The sequence below is a fragment of the Mobula birostris genome, chromosome 2 (genome assembly GCF_030028105.1).
Source record: "Mobula birostris isolate sMobBir1 chromosome 2, sMobBir1.hap1, whole genome shotgun sequence".
In the NCBI taxonomy this organism is placed as follows: Eukaryota; Metazoa; Chordata; class Chondrichthyes; order Myliobatiformes; family Myliobatidae; genus Mobula; species Mobula birostris.
In genome coordinates, this window is record NC_092371.1 from 15,938,188 (window position 1) to 15,961,606 (window position 23,419).

Sequence of the window (23,419 nt, forward strand, 5' to 3'; positions counted from 1 at the left end):
GTTTGTGATACCAGCCAGTGCACCTCTTGGTGGATAATGGATGATTCAAACGCTTGTGAACAAAGAGTTATATTGTGAACTAATAATGTTTATAGGATTCACCATTCACCGTGTCCATAACAACCACAACCTAGTCCACTAGACACCTCTTCCTCTGTAGCCTCCGCTGCCCCCTACAACCTGCCACGTCACAGTAATACCCTCCGGCCTCCACACAGCTCCCAATCTCTGTAACTCCCTACTGCCCCTACATCCCTCCCTGTCTTTGTAATCCCCTCCACCACCTACACCCATCACTTTCTCAGTGAGCCCATCCGTCTCCTACACTTTTCCCTGTCACTGTGACCCCTTCCGTCTCTGTAAACCCCTACCAACCACTAGGCCCCTCTCAGTCTCTGTGAATACCTCCAGCCCTAATCTCCCTTATGTCCTTACACCCCGTCCCATCCCATATAATTTCTGACAGCTTCGGTATGATCCCCTCAAATTGCCTGAATCCTTGGGATCTGCGGCCGGTAGACCGTCCCGATCCTGAATGAGCAGCGCCGGCGGGTCACCGACCCTCCGCCCCACCCTCGACCAATGGGACAAGCGGGTCCTTTCCCTCCCCAACCCCGACCCGAGAGCTGCATCCTGGGGGCCTGAGTGAGATGGGACCAGTAATCTCTTGCTGAGAGTCATCCCTAGGAACCTCCTCTCTCAGATCCCTCGACTTTAGACGCTCCGGCGAGACGCAGCAGAATTGCCCCCTCATCTCCCTCGGCGCGTTTAGAGTTAATCGCCACCATCGGAAAACTGGCTGTCGATTGGTGCAGGGCCGGAGAGTTGTGGAGCGGTGATTGGCCGCTGTTCTTCCCGCAGAGGCAGCGGGCTCCGTATAAAAGAGTCACGAGAGCGCAGACCCGGGCGAACTAGCTCCGAATCAGAGAGCTGACTTTTTTGTATTCCTCTGCCGCTCACTTGCCTCCTGTCGACATGAGAATGTCCGAACGCCCCGAACCTGGCCAAAGGGAAGCCCACGTAAACTGCCTGGTGATCGGCGCTGACCACGTCGGAAAGTCAGGTAACCTCTCTGGCCTGGTCCATGGTCCCGGCCCCGAGACTGATTATGATCGCGCTGGCATCAGCCTGATGGGCAGAATGGTCTGTCGTCCGTGGGGTATTTGGCTATTGACCATTGTTCAAATACCTTTAAGCCCTCTTTTCCTTTCAGTGTATTTATGCCGCGAGAGTAGGAGAGACGGGGTGGTGTTGGTGTTTAATAGCGGGTGAAGAGATGGGGAGATATCTTTTGGTATAAGCCATGCCCACGATCGTGTCATTGCGGAGACCCGTCCTGGGGCAGGGCCCTGGACCTGACCATTGTTTAATGTCTCCGGACCACGCGGCCCGATTGTCTTTACCGTTTGTGGGACTTGCTCTGCCAGCATGGAATAATTCTTTCCCTCTTCCCCACCTCCCACTTACGAATAATAGCCTTAAAGAATCCAATAACCTCTCTCATCTCCTCCGTCCTCATCCAAATAAGTCTCCCGGTGTGAAGTGATGAGAAGAAGCTGTTCTAGGGAATTAAAAATATAAATTGGGATCTCAGCATGGAAATCAGTCCCTCGGCCCATCTGGTCTATACTGAGAACGGTGTCCTATCTACATTGGTCCCAGCTGCCTGCCTTTGGTCCACGTCTTTTAAATGTTGTTGATGTACCTGCATCAACACTTCCTCTGGCAGCATCTTCCACAAACCCACCTTTCTCTTTATGGTGAGCAAGTTGCCCATTGGGTCCGCTTCCTCTATCATCTTGTACCTGTGCCGTCTAGTTTTAGCTCTCCCCATGCCCCTCGCTGGTAAAAGACGGTGACCGCGTTAACTCTGCCCCCTCGTGAACTTCGGCCTCTTTCGCTCCCAGGAAAACAGTCCCGGCCTGTCCAATCTTTCTTCCATAACTCAAGCCCTCTAATCCCAGTGACATCCCGGTGAATCTTTTCTGCACATCTCCAAGCTTAACGGCATTCCCGCTTTAGCTGGGCGCGCGCAATACTCCAAGCGTGGCATTATCAATGCCTCGTGCAGCTGTAACATTATGTCTCGAATCTCGTACCCCGTGCCCTGTCTGTACGCGTGCCTTCTCCACCACCCTGTTACCTGTAACATAGCGTCTCGAATCTCGTACCCCGTGCCCTGTCTGTACGCGTGCTTTCTCCACCACCCTGTTACCTGTAACATAGCGTCTCGAATCTCGTACCCCGTGCCCTGTCTGTACGCGTGCTTTCTCCACCACCCTGTTACCTGTAACATAGCGTCTCGAATCTCGTACCCCGTGCCCTGTCTGTACGCGTGCCTTCTCCACCACCCTGTTACCTGTAACATAGCGTCTCGAATCTCGTACCCCGTGCCCTGTCTGTACGCGTGCCTTCTCCACCACCCTGTTACCTGTAACATAGCGTCTCGAATCTCGTACCCCGTGCCCTGTCTGTACGCGTGCCTTCTCCACCACCCTGTTACCTGTAACATAGCGTCTCGAATCTCGTACCCCGTGCCCTGTCTGTACGCGTGCCTTCTCCACCACCCTGTTACCTGTAACATAGCGTCTCGAATCTCGTACCCCGTGCCCTGTCTGTACGCGTGCCTTCTCCACCACCCTGTTACCTGTAACATAGCGTCTCGAATCTCGTACCCCGTGCCCTGTCTGTACGCGTGCCTTCTCCACCACCCTGTTACCTGTAACATAGCGTCTCGAATCTCGTACCCCGTGCCCTGTCTGTACGCGTGCCTTCTCCACCACCCTGTTACCTGTAACATAGCGTCTCGAATCTCGTACCCCGTGCCCTGTCTGTACGCGTGCCTTCTCCACCACCCTGTTACCTGCAACATAGCGTCTCGAATCTCGTACCCCGTGCCCTGTCTGTACGCGTGCCTTCTCCACCACCCTGTTACCTGTAACATAGCGTCTCGAATCTTGTACCCTGTGCCCTGACTGTACGCGTGCCTTCTCCACCACCCTGTTACCTGTAACATAGCGTCTCGAATCTCGTACCCCGTGCCCTGTCTGTACGCGTGCCTTCTCCACCACCCTGTTACCTGTAACATAGCGTCTCGAATCTCGTACCCCGTGCCCTGTCTGTACGCGTGCCTTCTCCACCACCCTGTTACCTGCAACATAGCGTCTCGAATCTCGTACCCCGTGCCCTGTCTGTACGCGTGCCTTCTCCACCACCCTGTTACCTGTAACATAGCGTCTCGAATCTTGTACCCTGTGCCCTGACTGTACGCGTGCCTTCTCCACCACCCTGTTACCTGTAACATAGCGTCTCGAATCTCGTACCCTGTGCCCCGACTGTACGCGTGCCTTCACCACCCTGTTACCTGTAACATAGCGTCCCAAATCTTATACCATAGAAACCATAGAAAAACTACAGCACAGAAGCAGGCCTTTTGGCCCTTCTTGGCTGTGGCGAACCATTTTCTGCCTAGTCTCACTGACCTGCACACATACCCTGTGCCCTGACTGTACGCGTGCCCGCTCCACCACCCTGTTACCTGTAACATAGCGTCCCAAATCTTATACCATAGAAACCATAGAAAAACTACAGCACAGAAGCAGGCCTTTTGGCCCTTCTTGGCTGTGGCGAACCATTTTCTGCCTAGTCCCACTGACCTGCACACATACCCTGTGCCCTGACTGTACGCGTGCCCTCTCCACCACTCTGTTACCTGTACGCAACCTTCAGGGCTGGTTGGCTGAAGGTTCTGTCCCAGAGAAGCGCTTGTGCGGCGGTGTAAGGTGTGATGTAAAACTAGGGAATTTCGGACGAGGCGACACCGAATATCCACGGACACGAGGGATGCTCGATCTACTGTCCCCTTGCTTATGATACTGGAAGTTTAGCTTGGCCCCAAAACTCCCCTCCGCACAACCCTAACTCAGGCAGCAAATTACTTGTTCCAAAGAAGCGAACGCCTCCAAAAGTTGGCGGGCAGGGAGAACTGAGGTCCGGATCCACTCGGAAGCTGCTCTCGGGTATCACTCTGCCCAGGATCCACGTTACTATGTGGCGGATTGGTTTATAACTTTGGGAAGTTTTGAATGCTGCTTTTCTTGTCGGCGCGCTGTAGGAGATGATTGTCGCTCCGGGGGTTTGGTTATGAGGAAACACTGCCCCGAGAAACTTAATCCGGGGGGAGGGGTGGCGTGGGTAAGGGGAGTATTAAATGTTAGCTACTAAGGATTCATAAATACCAGAGATTCTGCGGATGCCGGAAATCTAGAGTAACACACAAAATGCTGGAGGAATTCAGCAAGTCAGGCAGCATCCACGGAGGGGAATAAACAGACGATGTTTCGGGCCGAGGCCTTTCATCGGGACTAAGGATTCGCATGTTGGGACGGAGGCGGCAGATGGGGCATTTCAGAAGCCGAGTCTCGAACACCGCGGCTGGGAGAGCATTTAAACAGCACTTCTTTGACTGGGAAAAGGGATTAGTATAACCTGGCGGGCCGAGCGGTTGTCCCCCTCGCGGATATCTTGTTGAGTCCCTGAACGTGTTCCCATCTCGTATTACAGCCCTCACCGTGCGATTCCTCACGCGGAGGTTCATCGGCGAATACGGAGAGACGGGTGAGTACGGAACTCCGGAATCTGTCAGTCCGGAACCGCACTGGGTGTTTTGGGGGACATCTTTAACTCACACTCGCTCTTGTCTGCCACTTGACAGAGACTGTTTACACACACAACGTGACCGTGGACGGAAGAGACATCTGTTTCAACATCTGGGATTCCCCGCACGCACAGGTAATGACCTGGACGCAGGCCGTTCGGCCCCTCACGCCGACCCCACCGTTTGATGTATTCTATGCCGGTTCCCCACAAGTCTCAAAATTCTCTAAGTCTTTCTCCCCCCCCCACCCCATAATCAACTATGATTTTAAAAAAACCTCAGCGGGTCGGGCAGCGTCTGTGGAGGGGAGTGGATAGTCAATGTTTTGAGTTGAGACTCTTCAGTTGGACTGCGACATGGGGAGATGGCCTGTATGAAGTGGCGAGAGGAAGGGCTGGAAGACCCAGGTGACGAGGGGCGACAGTTAGTTGGAGGACAGGAGAATGGGGATAGTGACACAGGTTGGGGACCGAAAAGAGCCGTCGGGGATGGAATCTGATGGGAAGGGAAGGTGGAGCATAGAATCGTGGGGTAAGTGGTGAGGGTGTGTGGGTGACGGGCGGGCGGCGGGGAGGATGGGGTCGAGCGTACGGAGGAGGGGTGGGGGCGGGGAGTGTGGGGGTGACGGGAGGACGGAGATGGTGGTGGGTTGGGGTGCGGGTTGCGGCTAGGCGGAGGACTGAGGTTGAGTGTGTGGGCGCTGGAGGAGTTGGGTGGAGGGAGGACCTCCTGGACGGGGAGGGAGAGGGGTTTGCCTGCATTAATTCCTCTATTGCCTCCCTCCGCCCCACACACACTTGTACCAGGACTCTAAGGTGACTCCTTTCCCGACCGAATATCAGATGCACTGGACAGACGGCTTCATCTTCGTCTACAGTATCTGCGACCGGGAAAGTTTTGAGGTGTCTCGGCGGCAGTTGAGGCGGCTCCGCCAAGCCCGGGGCGACGGCCCACCGGCTCTGCTGCTGGGAAACAAGACCGACCTGTCGCATCGGCGCGCCGTCTCCAGCCTCGAGGCCCGGCTGCTCGCCCTGTCCACCCACTGCGGCTTCCTGGAGGTGTCGGCGGCTGAGAACTGTCAGGGCGCCCTCCTCGCTTTCCACCAGCTACTGCGGCTGGTGCGCCAGGCCAGGGCGGAGGCGAGCAGGAGCTCCTCACTCCGGGCACTGGTGCGGAGTGTCTCCGCTGTGCTGGGCGGGAGGAAGCGCGAGTGCACTCGGCCTCGTCCAAGAGAAGGAGCTGGTACCCGCTCCTAGGGCGGGACAGCGCCCCGGACTGCGTTCTCTTCCCCATCCCAGGACGGTTTCTGAATTTCCTACCTAACCTTGGACGCGTGGGCTCGGCGATGAGACGCAGGAGCGTTTCTCCAGGAGAGCAGATATGAACAATCTGAATAAACTGGCTTCCCGACAAGTGGGCGGAAAAGTGTGGATGTGTAAATATTATTTTAATAGGTCACATAATATATTTTATGATCGCTGCATTTATTTTACAAATCGGTGTAATTGGCAGAGTGAAAAAGCTTTCGTTAATAGAACTAGCAATAAAGTTGGAAACGCATTCTGCAGATGCTGGAAATCTTGAGCAACACTCAAAACGCGAGAGGAACTCGGCGGGTCAGGCAGCATCTATGGAGGGGAGTAAACAGTAGATTTTGTTGTTTTTGTTTAAATATCGAAGATATGTATTCTTTTCAGGGAGTTGGAAGCTGCAGCCACAGGTGCGATGCTGGAGGGACTCGGCGAGTCGAGCAGCGTCTACGGAGGGGAGTAGACAGTCGACTGGTGGGGTGGCGGCGGAGAGGGAGGCGGGCACAATTCTGAGCGTTGCCATTAGGCACTGTGAAGCTATCATCCAGAGAGAGCTGTCAAGACAGATGATAGCGGGGTTGTTACCACTGGGGCCGTCTACAAGTTTCGGTCGAGGAGGGGTGGTAATCAACTATTGATGGAGCAGCTCCCGTATGGCCGAGCGATCTCCTGTCTCCCGGTTACTAGGACGGACTGCACCAGTGCGGTCCGCTTAGGAACCTTCTGGATAAGACCCCATAACTGGAGGCCATTCGGCCCCAACCTATCCCACCCTACATTAGGATCGTGGCTGATCCCACATTCCTCTCCTATTTCCCCGTCCCTTTCCGCAACACCCTTGATTGCCTTCCTGATCAGAGCCTTGCCCTGACCCCCATCGCCTGAGCTGCACTGCTCTGCGGCAAGTAGAACACAAATCTTCCCTCACCTCCGGTGTAGCTGTGCTCTCCTCACCCACACTACCACCAGCACGTTACCCTAAGCCCATGCACTCTGGTTCTGGGCTTTGTCGGAAGACCCAACGTCCTGTCGCCGTTTACCTCAGTGGATCCCCTAGCGGCCTGATTGGCAATCCTCCTCCGAACTGTAGCCCGTCTCCTGTTTGGGACAATCCCTCTATCTCTGACCACTTCCAACCTCCCCAGACCTCACTCTCCCCCAGATGTGAGCTCGCTCTTTTCATGCACAGTTGGTGTCTGATTTTCCCTGAATACACCAGTTCTTGGAAAATCGGGAGAACGTTCCATCCGTGCTCCCTAGAATCTGACGCACCTGAGATCTCCCGTGATTGATAAACAGAGCCCCCGACCACTGCAGTTATCGCCTCTCTCTCTCCATTTCATTCGTTCTTTCCCAGAAGGGAAAAAAGTCAAATCTCTCCCCCTGCCTGTTAATGTACCGAACTTCTATAAACTATTCACCTCTCACCAACCAAGCCGCAATACCAGCTCCGACCTCAGTGGCGGTACCCCTCCCCTTTACTCCACTCACTATTCATTCCCAGTCGGACAATCCCGATGGTCAATATAATAAATTGATCAGACTGGAACGAACATAGATCACGAGATATGAATCCAATGGGCTCTGCAAATCTTACTGGGTGCCGGTATAATGGAAACCCCACTGGACGTAGTACCATTGGAACCCCTGTACTGGGCGCATGGCCACTGCAAAACCACTGGGTGCCAGTCCACTGGAAACTCCATTGGGCACAGGAGATAGACCACTAGAAATTCCACTAGGTAGCAGCTTATTGGAAACCCCTCCAGACGGAGGACCACTGGAAATTCCACTGGTGGTAGCACACTGGACACCTCACTGGGACATAGTCCACTAGGCACCATTCCACTGGAAACCCCACTGGGCCAGTGACCACAAGGGTTGAGTCCATTGGAAACCAATAGGTGAATATCCACCGGCCTCATTGACCAGTCCAGTGCGTGCAAGTCCACAGGGTGACAATCCGCCGACGTTATAAGGGTCGGCGCAATGGTGCCGGCGCCCAGTGCGTGACTGGACACGCCAGCGAGGTCATTACACATTAGCAGTAGATCTCTCCAGGCCGGGTTCAGAGTAGCAGCGTATACAGACAAAATGAGGTGAGGGCCGTCCGCCTCAGGGCCTCACTGCGCGATGTCAGCTACAGCAGGCGCCCGGGAGTTGCGAGGATCTCCCCGGAGCTGCTCGGCCAGAGAGGGCCGGCGCGGGCCGAACGGTTGATCGTTCATGTTACTTTCGTCAGGACTCTGGGGTTCGGAGCGGGGGCTGGGGCAGAGGCCGCGGTCCGGCTGCTCCTGGTGGCGAGAGCGCTGCCGCCAGTTCGCCTGTTTCAGCATCAGTTGAATGGCCTCCTGGTCGAGGAGAATCATTTGCCCCTTGGAGCTCTGCCCGCGCCCCGTCCACAAGCCCGTTTCGTACAGGTCGTCCGCCGACTCCTCCCCGGATTCCTCGCTCTCCTCCTGCTCCTCCGGCTCCAGCAGCTGGGAGGGGGGCGGGGAGGCGGGTGGTTAGAAGAAGAGGGGGAGGGTACGAGGAAAGGGGACAGGAGAAGCAGGTGGTACGGGAGGACGCAGTGGGGAAGAGATGAGTGTGGGGGGGGAGGGAGCCAGTGAAAGAGGAAGTGGAGGAGGGTGGAAGGGGATGGTGGATGGGGTTGAGGATAGGATGCGGAAAAGGAGAAGGTGAGAGGAGGGGTTAGAGGTAAAGGGGAGAAGAGGAGGTGTAATGAGAACGAGGAGAGAGAGGGGAGCGGAAAGGGGGAGAGGAGGGTGGAAGAGGGTGAAGATGAGAGGGCGAGTAGGTATGGGGAGGTGCGGGGGCGGGAAGAAGCGACAAACAGGGCTAATTATCACAGAAACAAACTCCCCACGAACAAACAGTGCAGCGGCCCCTCAGCACCGCCCTCCCACAATACGGCGCTCTCTCCTTACAGCCAGCTCCAGTGTAGCACACCCTCATCAAGGCACGATTCACACAGTTCTTCTCTTCCTCAGTATCGGCCCTCCCACAGTACGGAGTGTCTCGGTTACCCTCCCCCCCCCCCCCCGCCATGCTTGATGCGACGCTTCCTCGGTACTGCCCCCTCCCACAGCAGAGTATCGGGGCTGGCAGGCGCAGTGACCTGCCGACGTCCAGGATACACGTGTCTGTGTGAAGGAGCAGCTTCTGCCCCGGGGCTCAGCGCTGACAATCCGATTAGATCGGCAGAGCTGGCCGGAGACAGAACACGTTCCCCACTGAGGGATGGGGCTGGAGATTAAATCACGTAGGGGCAGATGTCTCATTCTCCCTCCCGCCTGGTAAACATACACTGGTCCAACTTTTGCAAGGCTTTTAACAGGAGCGTTAATCAGAGAATTATTATCAATGACCAACAACAGGATTGAGAGGGAGATTGATAGAGAGAGAAAGGCATAGAGAGAGAGAGATAGAAAGATAAAGGTAGAGAGTGATATAGAGAGAGATAGAAAGAAAGCGATAGAGAGATTGAGGAATAGATAGATAAAGAGAGAGAGAGGCACACTCGCTGTGGGAGTGTTTGTGTGTGAGAGAGAGAGAGTAACAAACAGACAAGCAGAGTCTGTGGAGTGATGTGCGTCTGTGTGTATGCCTGTGAGACACAGACAGACAGGCACAGACTGTGGCAAAGAGACAGAGAGACAGACACATTCAGACACATATAGACACATACGCAGACACACACGCAGACGCAGAGACACGCACAGACGAACAGACAAACACACTCATTGAGCCACATTGAGAAATACAGAGACAGACAGACAGACAGACACACACACACACACACACACACACACACACACACGCACACACACACACACACACACACACCAGATAGAGAAACAAATCACACAGGGGAGCCCCTCTCTACCTCTCTGTCTGATCCTATGGTCATTGATAGGAAGAGGGCTTGCTTTTGTGACTTGTTTCTCTATCTGTTGTGTGTGTATGTGTGTGTGTGTGTGTCTGTGTCTATGCCTAAACTCAATATATGTGAGTGTGTCTCAGAATGTATATATGTATGTGTTTATGTTACGTCAGGGTGTGCCCCAGAGTGCATGTGCGCCTATGCCTCACACTGTGTATCTGTGTGTGTGATTGTCTCAGAATATATGTATATGTGTGTATGCGTCTGTGTTGCAGAGAAATTGAGGCCATTCTCTGCTACGTATACACCACGGTGGTCCGTCCTCACACGATCCGCAAGACACCGGTTAGAGATAAGAAGGTCTCCCATTCAAGACAAAACTTAATTCTCGGTGTGAGGGTATTTGGACCCGTCTCCCGAGAAGAGCAGAGATTCTGTGAGGGTTTCGTGATTCTGGATAAACGGGTCCTGTGAACAAGGTCATTATCAGATCAGCTAAGTTATGATTAACTAGGAGACCAGGCCCGGGTTTCAATTACTCCGCTCCACGTCCGGAGAGGTGAGAGGGGCATCGGCTGACGGGAGCGGTGCAGTGGGGTATCAGTCTTGTTTTGTCTCCTGTCGGGCTGAGAGGATCCACGTGCGCTCCCTACTCGATATCTCCGTGATGCCCTTGGGAGGTCTTCATTGAGAATCCGATTACAGCTACAAACCATGTGATGAATCACTCTCTCCCTCCCGGAGCGTGCTGTGTCCAGATTTAACCTCGGCAGTGTAACGTGAAGGATGGTGACGTTTGGCACAGGGCGAGGCGTCCAGTCTGGTTGATCCCAGGACTGGTGGGCGTGGGCAGACGAGTTCAGGAAAGTGAGAGACCACTTCTCATTATAGGAAGGATTTGGAGAGAGTGCAGAAGAAGTTTACTAGGGTTCTGTCTAGATTAAAGGGCATGAGCTGTAAGGAGAGATTCAACAAACCTCCCCCCTGCCCCCCCCCAACACACACACATTTATTTTTGTTCTGACGTTTTCACCCTCCCTTTCCAGTCCTGATGAAGGGTCTCGGCCTGAAACGTCGACTGTTTATACAGTTCCATAGACGCTGCCTGACCTGCTGAGATCCTCCAACATTTTGAGTGAGCTGCTCTAGCTTTTCATCATCTGTACAATCTCCTGTATTTATGGGGTTGGACAGAGTTAGGCAGGTTTTTTCCAGAGTGTCGGAGACTGAGGGGAGTCCTAATAGAGGTTCGTAAAGTCAGGAGAGGCAAAGACAGCGTAGAGAGTCGGAATCTTTTCCCAGGGTAGAAATGTCTAATACCTGAGGGCGTGTATTCAACATGAGAAGGGGAAAGTTCAAAGGAGATGCGACGCGCTGCCAGGGTGGTAGTGGAGGGAAGTACGATAGAGGCGTTCAAGAGGCTCTTAGGGACGTGGATGTGCAGGAAATGGAGGGATACGGAGAAAGTAGAAGGGATTCATGTAATTAGGCACCGATACTTTAATTGGTTTGGCAGCATATCGTGGGCCGAATGTTCCTCTGCTATACTCTGCTATGCGCACTTTTAAATAACAGAATTTGGTTCAAAGGTCAGGAAGTTATGTTACAGCTTTATAAAACTCAGGTTAGGCCACATCTGGAGGATTGCGTACGGTTCTGGTCACCCCACTATAGGAAGGATGCTGAGACTTTGGAGAGGGCAGAAGAGGTTTACCAGGATGCTGCCTGCAACAGAGGGCATGTGCTATCATGAGAGGCTGGACAAACTTGGGTCGTTTTCTCTGGAGCGTGGAGGCTGAGGGGAGATCAGACAGAGGTCTATAAGATTAAGAGAGGCAAAGATAGAGTTGACAGAGAATTTCGCCCCCCCCCCGGATTGAAATGTCTAATAGCAGAGGGTGTGCACTTGAGGTGAGATGGGATAATTTCGAAGGAGATATAAGGGGGAAGTGTTTTTTTATACAGAGAGTCGTGGGTGCCTGAAATTCACTGCCTGGGATGATGGTGTAGGCAAATATATTAGGGACTTTTAAGAAACGTTTAGATAGGCAAACAAATGTGTGGAAAATGGAAGGACACGGACATTGTGTAGGCACAAGGGAACAGGTTAATTGGCTACTTCATTAATAATTTAATCGATCCAGTCAACATTGTGCACCGAAGGGCGCGTTTCTGTGTTGTAATTTGGCAGGAGGGATGTAAAGTAGATGTGATTGGTAAGTGGTTTTTTCTCATCACGTGTATCAAGATACAGTGAAAAGCTTTGGTTTAGAACACAGCGTTGGACAGGTCATTTGGCCTGGTCAGTGTTACACAGAACAGTGCAGCACAGTATGGGCCCTTAGCCCAGGATGTTGTGTCAACCTGTATAAGCTTACTCCATGATCAATCTAACCCTTCCCTCCTATACGGCTCATAACCCTCTCAGGACTCCAAATTACGCTAAATCTCTCTTTCATGTGTATTGTCCGTAACCTCCATTCCCTTCATACTCACGTCTCTATCTAAAAGTGTCTTAAACTTACCAAACTGCCTGCTGTCCCAGGCAACCCATCCCTGGCACTTACCACTCTCTGTGTTTTAAAAAAAAAACTTGCCTCTCAAGTGCCTTTAAACTTTTCTTATCTAACCTTAAAAACATGCTTGACATTTCTACCATGGGGAAAAGACAGGAATCACAATCAGGTTTAATAACCCTGGCATATCTCGTGAAGTTTGTTGCCTAGCGACAGCAGTATATTGCAATACATAATAATTTTAAAACTATAAATTACAATAAGAAAACATAATCCAATTACATTAAGCAGTGAAAAGAGAGCAAAAATAGTGAAGGAAAAATGGATCCAGTGTCCTTTCAAAAATCAGAAGGCGAAGGGGAAGAAGCTGTTCCTGAAATGTTGAGTGAGTGTCTTCAGGTTCCTGTACCTCCTCCCTGATGGTAGTAATGAGAAGAGGACAGGACTTGGATGACAGGTCTTGGGGGTCCTTAATGATGCATCGCACATACACACTTGTCTGTGTGTCTAAATCTGTCTCATACACACAGACACACATTTTCCCACATACTCTCCAAAAGTCTCTCTCAGACTCTCTCTCTCTCTCACACACACACACACAGAGTGGGGAGGGTACGTCGGGAGGGGAGTGTATTTCGGCGGGGTGGGGGAAGAATTCAGAGAGCTGCAGTTTGAGTCATGGCATCTGGAATAACCAGGCGTGTCTGGGCAGGTATGGTTACAGAGGCAGAGAGGGTTGTAGAGGGGGAGGGGTCTGGTGAGGTTCACAGATATGGAGAGGGGTTCAGGGGCTGGTGGAGGTTACAGAGGCGGGGAGGGAGGCAGGGGTGTTTCGGACTGTGGGAGTGGGATGGGGAAGTTAGTTTCTTACCAGGCTGCCAAGTACATTGAGGAACAGCATCATCCCCAGCACAGCGAGCTTGGGGCTCCAGATCAGCCGCTGGGCGAGTTGCAAGCAGCTGTGGCCAAGCTGCATCAGGCCCAGGCCGGTGCGGGTCAGACGTGCCTGTAGTTGGAGCTGGAGCCGGGACAGGCGGCTGATTCGAATACTAGGAACCGGAACGGCAGCGGCTGGGACCTCCACAGCTGGAGGAGGTGAGGAAATGGAGAGCGTTAGCTCGGAGGGGTGGGGAGGGCAATGAATCCACTCTTCCTCCTCTCCCCCCCCCCCACTTTGCACTCTCAGATTCACATGCTGTACCTCCTCGTGCCGTTCACTCCATTTCCACCTCTCCCCATCCCTCAATTCCTCCATTTCCTCCATCTCTTACCCTTCACCTCAACCTGCATCTCCCTCCATGCCTCACCCCACTACCTTCCCATCCCCTCACTCCTTCCTCTCCCCCTCCTAAATCCCCTCCTCCTCTAACTCCCCGCATTGCTTCCACCACCCCATCCTCCTCCCTGACCTCTGCCTCTCGACCTCTCCAACTCCCCATCACCCGCCCTCACTCTCTGACCCTTCTACCTCCTCCCACCCCATTCCCCCTCTCCTCCTAAACCTCTCCCATCCCCCCTTCCCTCTCCACTCCCCCATCTCCTCCTTTCACCTCTATCAATCCCATCACCACCGCACCCCAACCCCTCCCTCTGCCCTTTCTATCTCCCCCGTCCCCTCCTCCTCCTCCTCACATCCATTTCCCATCCCCTCTCCCGCACCCCCACTGAGTGGGGTGGGGAGAAATTCTCACAGTTTCAGGCTGTCATCCCACATGAGGAGAGGCGAGGTGGCAGGAGAGGGGGAGAACTGATTGGTGGTGCAGGTTTAGAGTGGGGGTGTGGAAAAGAGATTTAGAGGGGATGTGAGGGGGACCTCCTCCACCCAGAGAGCAACGAGTACCCGGAGGATGGTGTAAGCAGACTTACTAATAGTGTTTACACCAGCCCCTGAGTCTCCTGGGTATATATGGGTTAATAATGTTTATACCAGCATTGATAACAGTGGTGCCAGTGGCTGGCATGATTATGATGGGCAGAATGGTCTGCTTGTATGCTGGCTGTGTAATTCTCTGATCAATGCAGCAGACTGGTGAGTCCCCAGTGTCTTCTCTATAGTGTTGTGAACAGCATCTGGTTCCTGTGCACAGGGCTGGTGTGCAGTTTGGTGACTGTACATTGGTTATAGGACTATTACAGCAGCAGCCATAACTCTCCGATGCTGTGAACAACAGCCTGGAGGAAGGCACAGAGAGCTGGGGAGGGTGGGGAGAGGGAGGGGGCAGAGAAACAGAATGCGAGGGAGAGAGGCAGAGTGAGATATGCAGTATACATACATATATCATTCCGGGCTCCGCCGCCCGTCGTGGCGCGGGGGTCCGGCGTTTCCAGTGGGGGTCCAGTATGGGTCTTTGGCTGAACCCACGCGTTCACGCTACATCTGCCCATAAAAACCTTTGAATGAGAGTGAGAAGGCCAGGAAGAGTCATGCCGGCTCAGACAGCGCCCAGATTAACAAGATCCGTGCAAGTGGCTGCGGAACCAGGACCATCTGGTGAGAAATTAGCTACTGAAATAAACCATTAATGGATGAGACAGGACAAGATGAAATTAATGGAATGCTACTTTAGCAGCAACCCACATGACAAAGAGGATACACCAAGCACACGTGTGCCTCTGGCAACAACAAAGACCATCGTTCGCATTAACGAAGACTGCTGGTTACCCAGTGAGCAAACACTGTCAACAGAAGATCGCTATCACATCTTGAATTGGACGTACGATCACGACGCACTACAGCAACATCACCGCAGAACCGAGCCGATGAGGACTCACGAGTTCAAACCCCACCTCCACAACTCACAGGTGGTGCAAAGGTAATAACATTGCCTCGCACACGGGAAATGCACGTTCAAACCTCATCTTGGGGCATATCAATGCTGGCTGCTGCAGTCGGCGAGAAGATCATGGCTAAACTGACGACTGTCAATCAATGAATTAGGCTCCCCAGCCTTCGTGATAAAATTCCATCAGACAGCATGCTAGAAGCAGCTAGTGAAGCACTACTCAAAACTGCAACCTCCAACTTAACTGAGACCAATAACCTGATGTATGCATCGGGCAGCAGTTGTTCTAGAAATGCTGAGCTACAAAATGAATACTGTCAAAACCCCCTTCCCCACAGACAAAGATTGGAAGCCGAGATGAAAACCACAATGGCAGAGGTTAGCAGACTAACTGAGCTGCGCAAAGACTCATCTCGGCTACAGAGGTATGTCCATAGCCAAAGCCCTGAAAACCGCCAAGCAATGGTTAACGGCTCGGGCAACCAGACGACAAAGGTACACTAAGGATGCAGAGGCCAAGAGAATAAATGCACACTTCTCCATAGAACCACAACATGCCAGTACTTGAACAGTAACTGAGGAGTACTGGAAGAGTATATGTGAGGAAGAAGCATCACATAACAGCAGTGCCCAGTGGCCAAAAGACCTACAAGCAAGGCTCTGCAACTTTCGAGGAAGAACCAGTCACCATCACAGCAATACATGTGCAGCAACAGGTAGCAAGTATGAAGAACTGGTCATCACCATGGCCTGACATGATCCACACCTATTGGCTGAAGAAACTGACAGCATTACATACACTGCAGGCAGCTCAAATTAATCAGCTGCTTGAAACAGGCTAGCACTCTGGCTGGCTAACTCAAGGAAGGACAGTACAGTACTCATAAATAAGGATCCTCACAAAGAAGCAACTCTATCAAACTACTGGCCTATAATCTGCCTGTCAACAACATGGAAGCTCCTGTCAGGCATCATAGCCACCAAGCTGAAGGAACATGTGTGTAAATTCCTGAGCCCCGCTCAGAGGGCGATTGGTAATGGAACCAGAGTCTCCAAGCACCAGGTACTGGTGGACAAAGCAGTCATGTGAGACTCTAAACTAAGCACAGTCTGGATCAACTACCAGAAAGCAAAAGACAGCTGAATGGGAAGAACAAGATCAGAGCCATCACCACATTTACCCCACCAATCAACAGAGACCCAGCCGCAATAGAGTGCTGGTGAAGGAATGAACTGGAAGCTACTGATATCAATACCCGGAAACCACTAACAATACACGGAGGATGTTCAATGTTGAGCGACTGTACACCCGCCGGAATAAAGGAGGATGGGGACTTGGAAGTGTCAAGGTCCTGGAAGAAATGTGAAACATCTATGACTATGTCAGGAAGATGTCCCCTGGGGATGACCTGCTAGGAGAATACCTCAGACAGCAGGCAGGGGACGTGGAAATGGAAGTGGGTGAAGCAGAGCTCGAGAACCAGAACCAATGGCAGGACAAGCACTGCATGGGATGGACCATCGCCAGATATCAGAGGTGGCTGACATCAGAAAATCCTACCAATGGCTGGAAACAGCAGGGCTGAGGGTCAGCACAGAGGGTCTGTTCACGGCTGCACAAGAGCAGACGCTCAGCCCAAGAGAAATCGAAGTGAAGTTATATCACAGCAGACAAGACGGAAGATTCAGACTGTGCAAGGAATCTGCTGAAGCCATCCAGCACATGGTGACAGGGTGCAAGATGCAGGCAGGGGCTGCATACACTGAATGGTACAAACATGTTGCAGGAATTGTGTACAGATACATCTGCGCTGAGTGTGGATTGGACATTCCCAAGTCCAAATGGGAAACACCCGAGAAGGTGGTGGACAATGACAGAGGAGGGGTGGGGGGAGGGAGGAGGGGAGAAAGAGGGGAGGGAAGAGAGGAGAAGGGAGGGGAGAGAGGTGAGGGGAGAGAAGAGAGGGACAAACAAGCATGGGATGGAGAGGTTCGGGCGGAGTGGAGAGGCAGATATGTAGAATGTAAGTTGGGAGTGGGGTGGGTTGGTGTGGGGTGTCAGTAGAGCAAAGTTGTGTTCTGTAGTGGTATATATGTATGGGAAGGTGAGTGGACATGGAAATTAAGTGGGGGAGTTTGGGTTGTCTTGTCAGTGTTGGGAAGAGATGTTTAGGATTTGTAGGTATGTGGGGTTGTGAAGTGAATTCATGAGGAGGGAGATGCCGGTGTCTCTTTGTAGAGTTATGGGGTTTATAGGCATTGAAGGGTTCAGGTTTTTTATAAGGGGGTATGGGAGAGAGATGGGATGGTCCGTTGGTAGGGTGCAGAACAGTTAGGGATGGGCAGCTGTCACACCTACCCTGTCCATGCCCTCGGAGATGAGCAGAGCACTGGTCAAGGTCCCCTCCCATAGGGTCTCTGTGTAGACTAATGCCCTGCCCTGCCAGCAGGGCCCAAACTTCAGTAACAGCCTTCATGTCCAGGGGACCAGAGCCAGCTGCTCTTCTGCCTGTCCGTCGCCGGCTGAACGGTTTTCACCTGTAGGAGGGAGAGAAAGGGAGGGAGGTGGTCAGTCGGCATACCAGCAGCGTGGGCTCCACTCATACCTAGCACCAGAATGGAGTGGCGTTGGGGACAGCCTACCCCCCACATCTTACCCCTCCGACACTGGGCTCACGTGAGCGGCTCAGCCCTGGAACGGAGTGACCGAACACACGCCGCTCAGGACCCAAGATGCAGAACTTACAAGGAACCTGCTGGCACTGCTGGCTCTGTGCCGAGTGGCACCTGGTCCCTGGCACCCGGCCTTGGCTGGGATCCAATGTGCCACAGAACCTCACTTACAGGTGCCGGTAACATTTATTTGGGCTTTCCTGTTCCTTGAACCACACCACTCAGCAACCTCCCAATTTTACATTCGGCTAATTACGGGACAATATACAATGACCAATTAACCTAACAACCAGTACGTCTTTGGGCTGTGGGAGGAAACCACAGAGGTAACTCATGCTTCTTCTTCTTCGGTTGTCCATCGAAATCGATGATAATGTCCACTCCTTTAACGGTGAGATCTTTGATGACTATACAGTCCTATCCTGGACCCACAAGCTCTATTGCAGGTGGAACATGTATATATAGTAGTGGTAGCAACCATGGTTGCATTTCTCCTGGCTCTCTTCTGCTGTTTTCTGGTTGTTCTTTCCATCTCCAGAATACAAACCCCGTCCCTACACAGCTGTTACCAAGTGGTACGGTCTGCAACAACATCCTCCAGGTCCTTGGGTCTGATCTTGCACTTCCTTAAAGCATTCTTCATCTGATCCTTATAGCACTTCTTCGGCTCTCCAGCTGAGCGTCAACCATGACGTAGCTGGCCGTATAACACTCTGCGGGGTAGCCGACATGGGGGCATCCTTAACACGTGCCCCAGCCACTGCAGCTGGTGCTAGGAGTTCATGGCCTCAATACTCCTGCAGTTAGAAACCACAGAGGTAACTCATGCAGCCATGGGGAGAAAGTACAAACTACTTACAGACAACATCCTCCAGTGATGAAGGAAGGGAGAGTCATAGCAGCAGAGTACAACAGTCCCTCTATCACCCTCCTCAAACACATCAACCAACGCTCACCATCTATGCAAACCCTTCTGGTCCCTACACCCTTCCCTGTTTCTGTAAACTTCTCCAGCCCCTCCAGCCCTCCCCATTTCTGTAAACCCCACCGTCCTCTACACCCCTCCCCACCTCTGTAACCTTGCTCCATCCCTTGCACCTCTCCTTGGCTCTATAACCCCTTCCCGATGTTACATCACTCTCCAGTTACTTTTTCCCAGCAACACAGAACTGTCCCACTTCCCCTGTACTGCCCCCGGCCATCTCCTACACTCATTGCCCCACTACTGGATGTCGCTCCTCTAGCCACGTGGAACCAGATTATGGAAACCTCACCCCTTCCCTCCCTAAATCTGTGACTTTCCTTAAGTCTTCCCTTTAGCTCTGTCTCCACACTGACACAACCCTCACCCCACCTCAGCAGCAGAACACTATGGACCACCTCTTAAACCACATGGAATTGCACAGTGGCTTTCCTTATACTAAGGTCTTCTTTTGCACGGTCTTTCTCTCAACTGTCTTGTGTACTATCCTACGGCCAATCATCTTAATTCCTGTCCCCATTCCCGTTCTGACAGGTAAGTACAGGGTCTCCCCTTCTGCCATGGCGAGGCCACTCTCAGGTTGGAGGAGTGACTCCTCACATTCTGTTTAGGCAGCCTCCAACTTGATGGCATGAATGACGATTTCTACCCCAGGTGTATTTTCCCTCTCCCTGTTCTTCTATTCCCCACTCTCTGGCCTCTGGCCTCTTGCCTCTTATCCTTACCTGCCTATCACCTTCCCCTGCTGCCCATTCTCCTTCCCTTTCTCCCAAGGTCCACTCCTCTCTCCCATCAGATTCCTTCTCTGGCCCTTTGCCTTTTCCACCCAACAACTCCAAGCTTGGTATGATTAGGTAGACTCTTGACCCTACTATACACTTTGTTGTGATTTTGTGCCATACTAGCTACCTGCACTACATTTTCTCTGTAGCTGTTACATTTTGTTCTGCATTGTTACTGCTTTATCTTGTACTACCCCAATGCACTGTTGCAATGAACTAGTCTGCATGACAGTATGTAAGATAGGCTTTTCACTGTATCTCAGTACATGTGAATAATAAACCAATTCCAAGTCAAGTTCCTTACTTTTACATTCTAGCCTTCTCAAAATAAATGCAAACATTGCATTTGCGTTCCTTTCTACCAACTCAACCTGCAAGTTAACTAGCATTTAGGGGATCCTGCAGGACTTCCAAATCCCTATGCATCTCATTTTCTGATTTTTCTTCCTAATTACAAAATAATCTATGCCTTTATTCCTCTATCAAAGTGTATGAGCATACATTATATTCCATCTGCCACTTTTCTTGCCTGTTTACCCATCCTGTCTGTCCTTCTGCAGACTTTCTGTTTCCACCACACAGCCTATCTTTGTGTCATCTGCAAACTTGTGCACAAAACTATAAATTTTGTCATCCAAATTATTAACATATAATGTGAAGAAAAGTGGTCCCAACACTGACCCTTGCAGAACACCACTGGCGGACAATCAGAAAAGGCCCCCTTTATTCCCACTCTTTGCCTCCTGCCAGGCAGCCAATCTCCTATCCGTGCTAGTATCTTTCCTGCAATAACATGGTCTCTTGCCTTGTTTAGCAGCCTTATGTGTGGCACTTTGTCAAAGACCTTCTGAAAATCCAAGTAAATGGTATTCACCGACTCTCCTTTGTCTGTCCTGATGATGATTTGCTCAAAGAATTCCAAAGTTTTCAGGCAAGACTTTTCCATGTGACTTCTGCCTATTTTATCATGTGCCTCCAAGTATCCTGAAACTTCATCCTTAGTAATAAACACCAACATCTTACCAATGACTATAATTTCTTGTCTTTTGCCTGCCTCCCTCCCTTCTTAAAGAGTGGGGTGATATTAGTGATTTTCCAGTCGTATGGAACTATTTCAGTACCACAACTTCAAAAAATCACTGCTAATGCCTCCACAATCCCTTCAGCTACCTCTTTCAGAACCCTGGGATACAGGAAACTTAACTACTTTCAGACTTTTCAGCTTCTCCAGCACTTTTTCCTTACGAGTACACTCACATCTGTAAGTATGATGTACACGACAAAGTTTTTCACTGTCTCACAGAACAGCACAGTATACGCCCTTCGGTCCACAGTGTCATCTCTTCCAATACAAATGTACTCCTAAGATCAATCTAAACCTTCCTTTGTACACAGCCCGAAACCCCATTTTTTTTTCTATCATCCATGTGCTTACCTAAAAATCTCTTAAATGTCCCAATGTATCAGCCTGCGGCAGTGCATTCCAAACACCTACTACTATCTGTGTAAAAGAACCTACTTCTGAAGTCTCCCCAAACCTTTCTACCACTCAGCTTAAATAGATGTACTGGCTATTGACATCCTGGAGAAAAGGTGCTGGCTTCCCATTCTATCTGTATCTCTCATAGTCTCATATACCTCTATCAATTCACCTCTCATTCTTCTTCACTCCAAAGAGAAGAGCACCTGCTCACTTAACCTGTCCTCATAATGCATGCTCTCTAATCCAGGTAGCATCCTGGTATATCTCCTCTGCAACCTCTCTAAAGCTTCCACATCGTTCCTTTAATGATGTCACCAGAACTGAAAGCAAAACTCTAAGTGCAGTCTAACCAGTTTTATAGAGCTGCAGTATTACTGTACCTTGCAGCTCTTGAACTCAATACTTTGACTAATGCAGACCAACACACCATATGTTTTCTTTAACAACCCTATCAACTTGTGCGGCAACTTTGAGGAATCTATGAACCTTGACCCCAACTAATGAAGGCCATAATAAATCCAATACTGGCCTTGTCTCCCAAGGGTGAATCCCTGCGGTTGGATCCTGGTGTCTAGTAACGGGACACTGCTGCCATTGAGCTGGGCCTGCCTCACTTACCGCCATTTTCCTCATTGTTGGGAAGGTAGTGGTCCACTGCTCGGTCCAGCCTGACCAGGACTTGGACTCCCCCAGCTTCCAGCGCCTGTCCCAGGCTTGAGTTGAGGAATGCAGTGGCCTGTCTGGCCAAAAGCTCTTGTACCCTCTCCATGGCAGCTGTCGTCCTCTTCATTAGGCCTTTCCGCCCAAGGGTGACCCGCTCCTGTGCATCCTCCAGGCTGAGGCTGATGGATTCTCCAAGGTGTGAGATCACCTGGTGGTGAAGGAGGTTGGAGGTCAGACAAGGTCTCAGACAGCGCCCATGGGGGGAGAGAATCCTTTAATGATGAAGGTCAGCCTTTTCAATGGAAAGCTGTTATGGCAACAGGGAGGGTGTGGGGCCTGGAGGGGGGTTACAGAGACATGGAAGGGTATAGGGGCTGAAAGGGTTAAATATGGGAGGGGTGTATGGCTGGACCCAGTTACAGAGATGGAGAGGGCTGTAGGTGCTGGAGGGGGGTTACAGAAACAGGGACGGGTGTAGGGTTGGGGGGTGGTGTGATGTGGGAAGGACATGAAATTTGATGAAGTTTAGAATTAGGACGTCCCCAGTGGAATAAGGCCTTAAGACATAGGAGCAGATTTAGGCTATTGAGTCTGCTCCGCTAGTCAATCACTGCTGAATCTTTTCCCCCTGCTCAGATCCACTCCCCATCCTTCTCCCTGTAACCTTTGATGTCATGTCTAATCAAGAACCCATCAAGCTCTGCCTTAAATACAGCCAACAGTTTGGCCTCCACATCAGCTTGTGGTAACAAATTCCACAAATTCACCACCCTCTGGCAAAAGAAACTTCTCTACATCTATTTTAAATGAATGCTCCTCTATTCTGAGGCTGTGCCCTCTTGTTCTAGACTCTCCCACTATAGGAAATATCCTTTCCACATTGACTCTGTCTTGGCCTTTCAACATTCAAAAGATTTCAATGAGATCCCCCTTCATCCTTCTGAATTCCAGCTAGCACAGACCCAGAGCTATCAAATGTTCCTCATATGATAACTCTTTCATTTCCAGAATCATCCACGTGAACCTGTTCTGAACCCTCTCCAATGCCAGCACATCTTTTCTTAGATGAGGAGCACAAAACTGTTCACAATACTCAAGATGAGGCCTTACCAGTGCCTTATAAAGTCTCAGCATCACATCCCTGCTCTTGGGTTCTGGACCTCTTGAAATGAATGCCAACATTGTGTTTGCCTTCCTCACCACTGATTCTACCTGCAAGTTAACCTTTAGGGGGTTCTGCTAAGTTCCTTTGCATCTCAGAAATTTGGATTTTCTCCCTGTTTAGAAAATATTTCTTCTACCAAAGTGCATGACCATACATTTTCCAACATTGTATTTGATTTTCCACTTTCTTGGCCATTCTCTTAATCTGTCTGAGTCCATCTGCAGCCTACCTATTTCCTTAAAGAAACCATGCTGACTTTGTCCTATCTTGTCCTGTCCCACCAGGTACTCCATAACCTCATCCTTAACAATTGACACCAACATCTTCCCAACCATTGAGGTCAGGCTAACTGGTCTGTAATTTCCTTTCTCCTGCCTTCCTCCTTTCTCAAAGAGTGGAGTGACACTTGCAATTTTCCAGTCCTCTGGCGCCATGCCAGAGTCCAATGATTTTTGACAGATGATTACCAATGCCTCCACAATCTCTAACGCTACCTCCTTCAGAACCCCAACGTGCAGT

At 51.2% G+C, this 23,419-nt stretch overlaps 1 protein-coding gene across 1 annotated transcript; it reads left to right on the forward strand.

Moving 5' to 3' along the window:
* The first annotated feature begins 975 nt into the window (after positions 1-975).
* Positions 976-5,913, forward strand: LOC140207405 (ras-related and estrogen-regulated growth inhibitor-like protein). The gene is made up of 4 exons (XM_072275937.1): positions 976-1,063; positions 4,564-4,617; positions 4,715-4,791; positions 5,464-5,913. Exons 1-4 carry the CDS (start codon positions 976-978, stop codon positions 5,911-5,913), a joined length of 669 nt encoding a protein of 222 aa, XP_072132038.1.
* Positions 5,914-23,419: the final 17,506 nt, after the last annotated feature.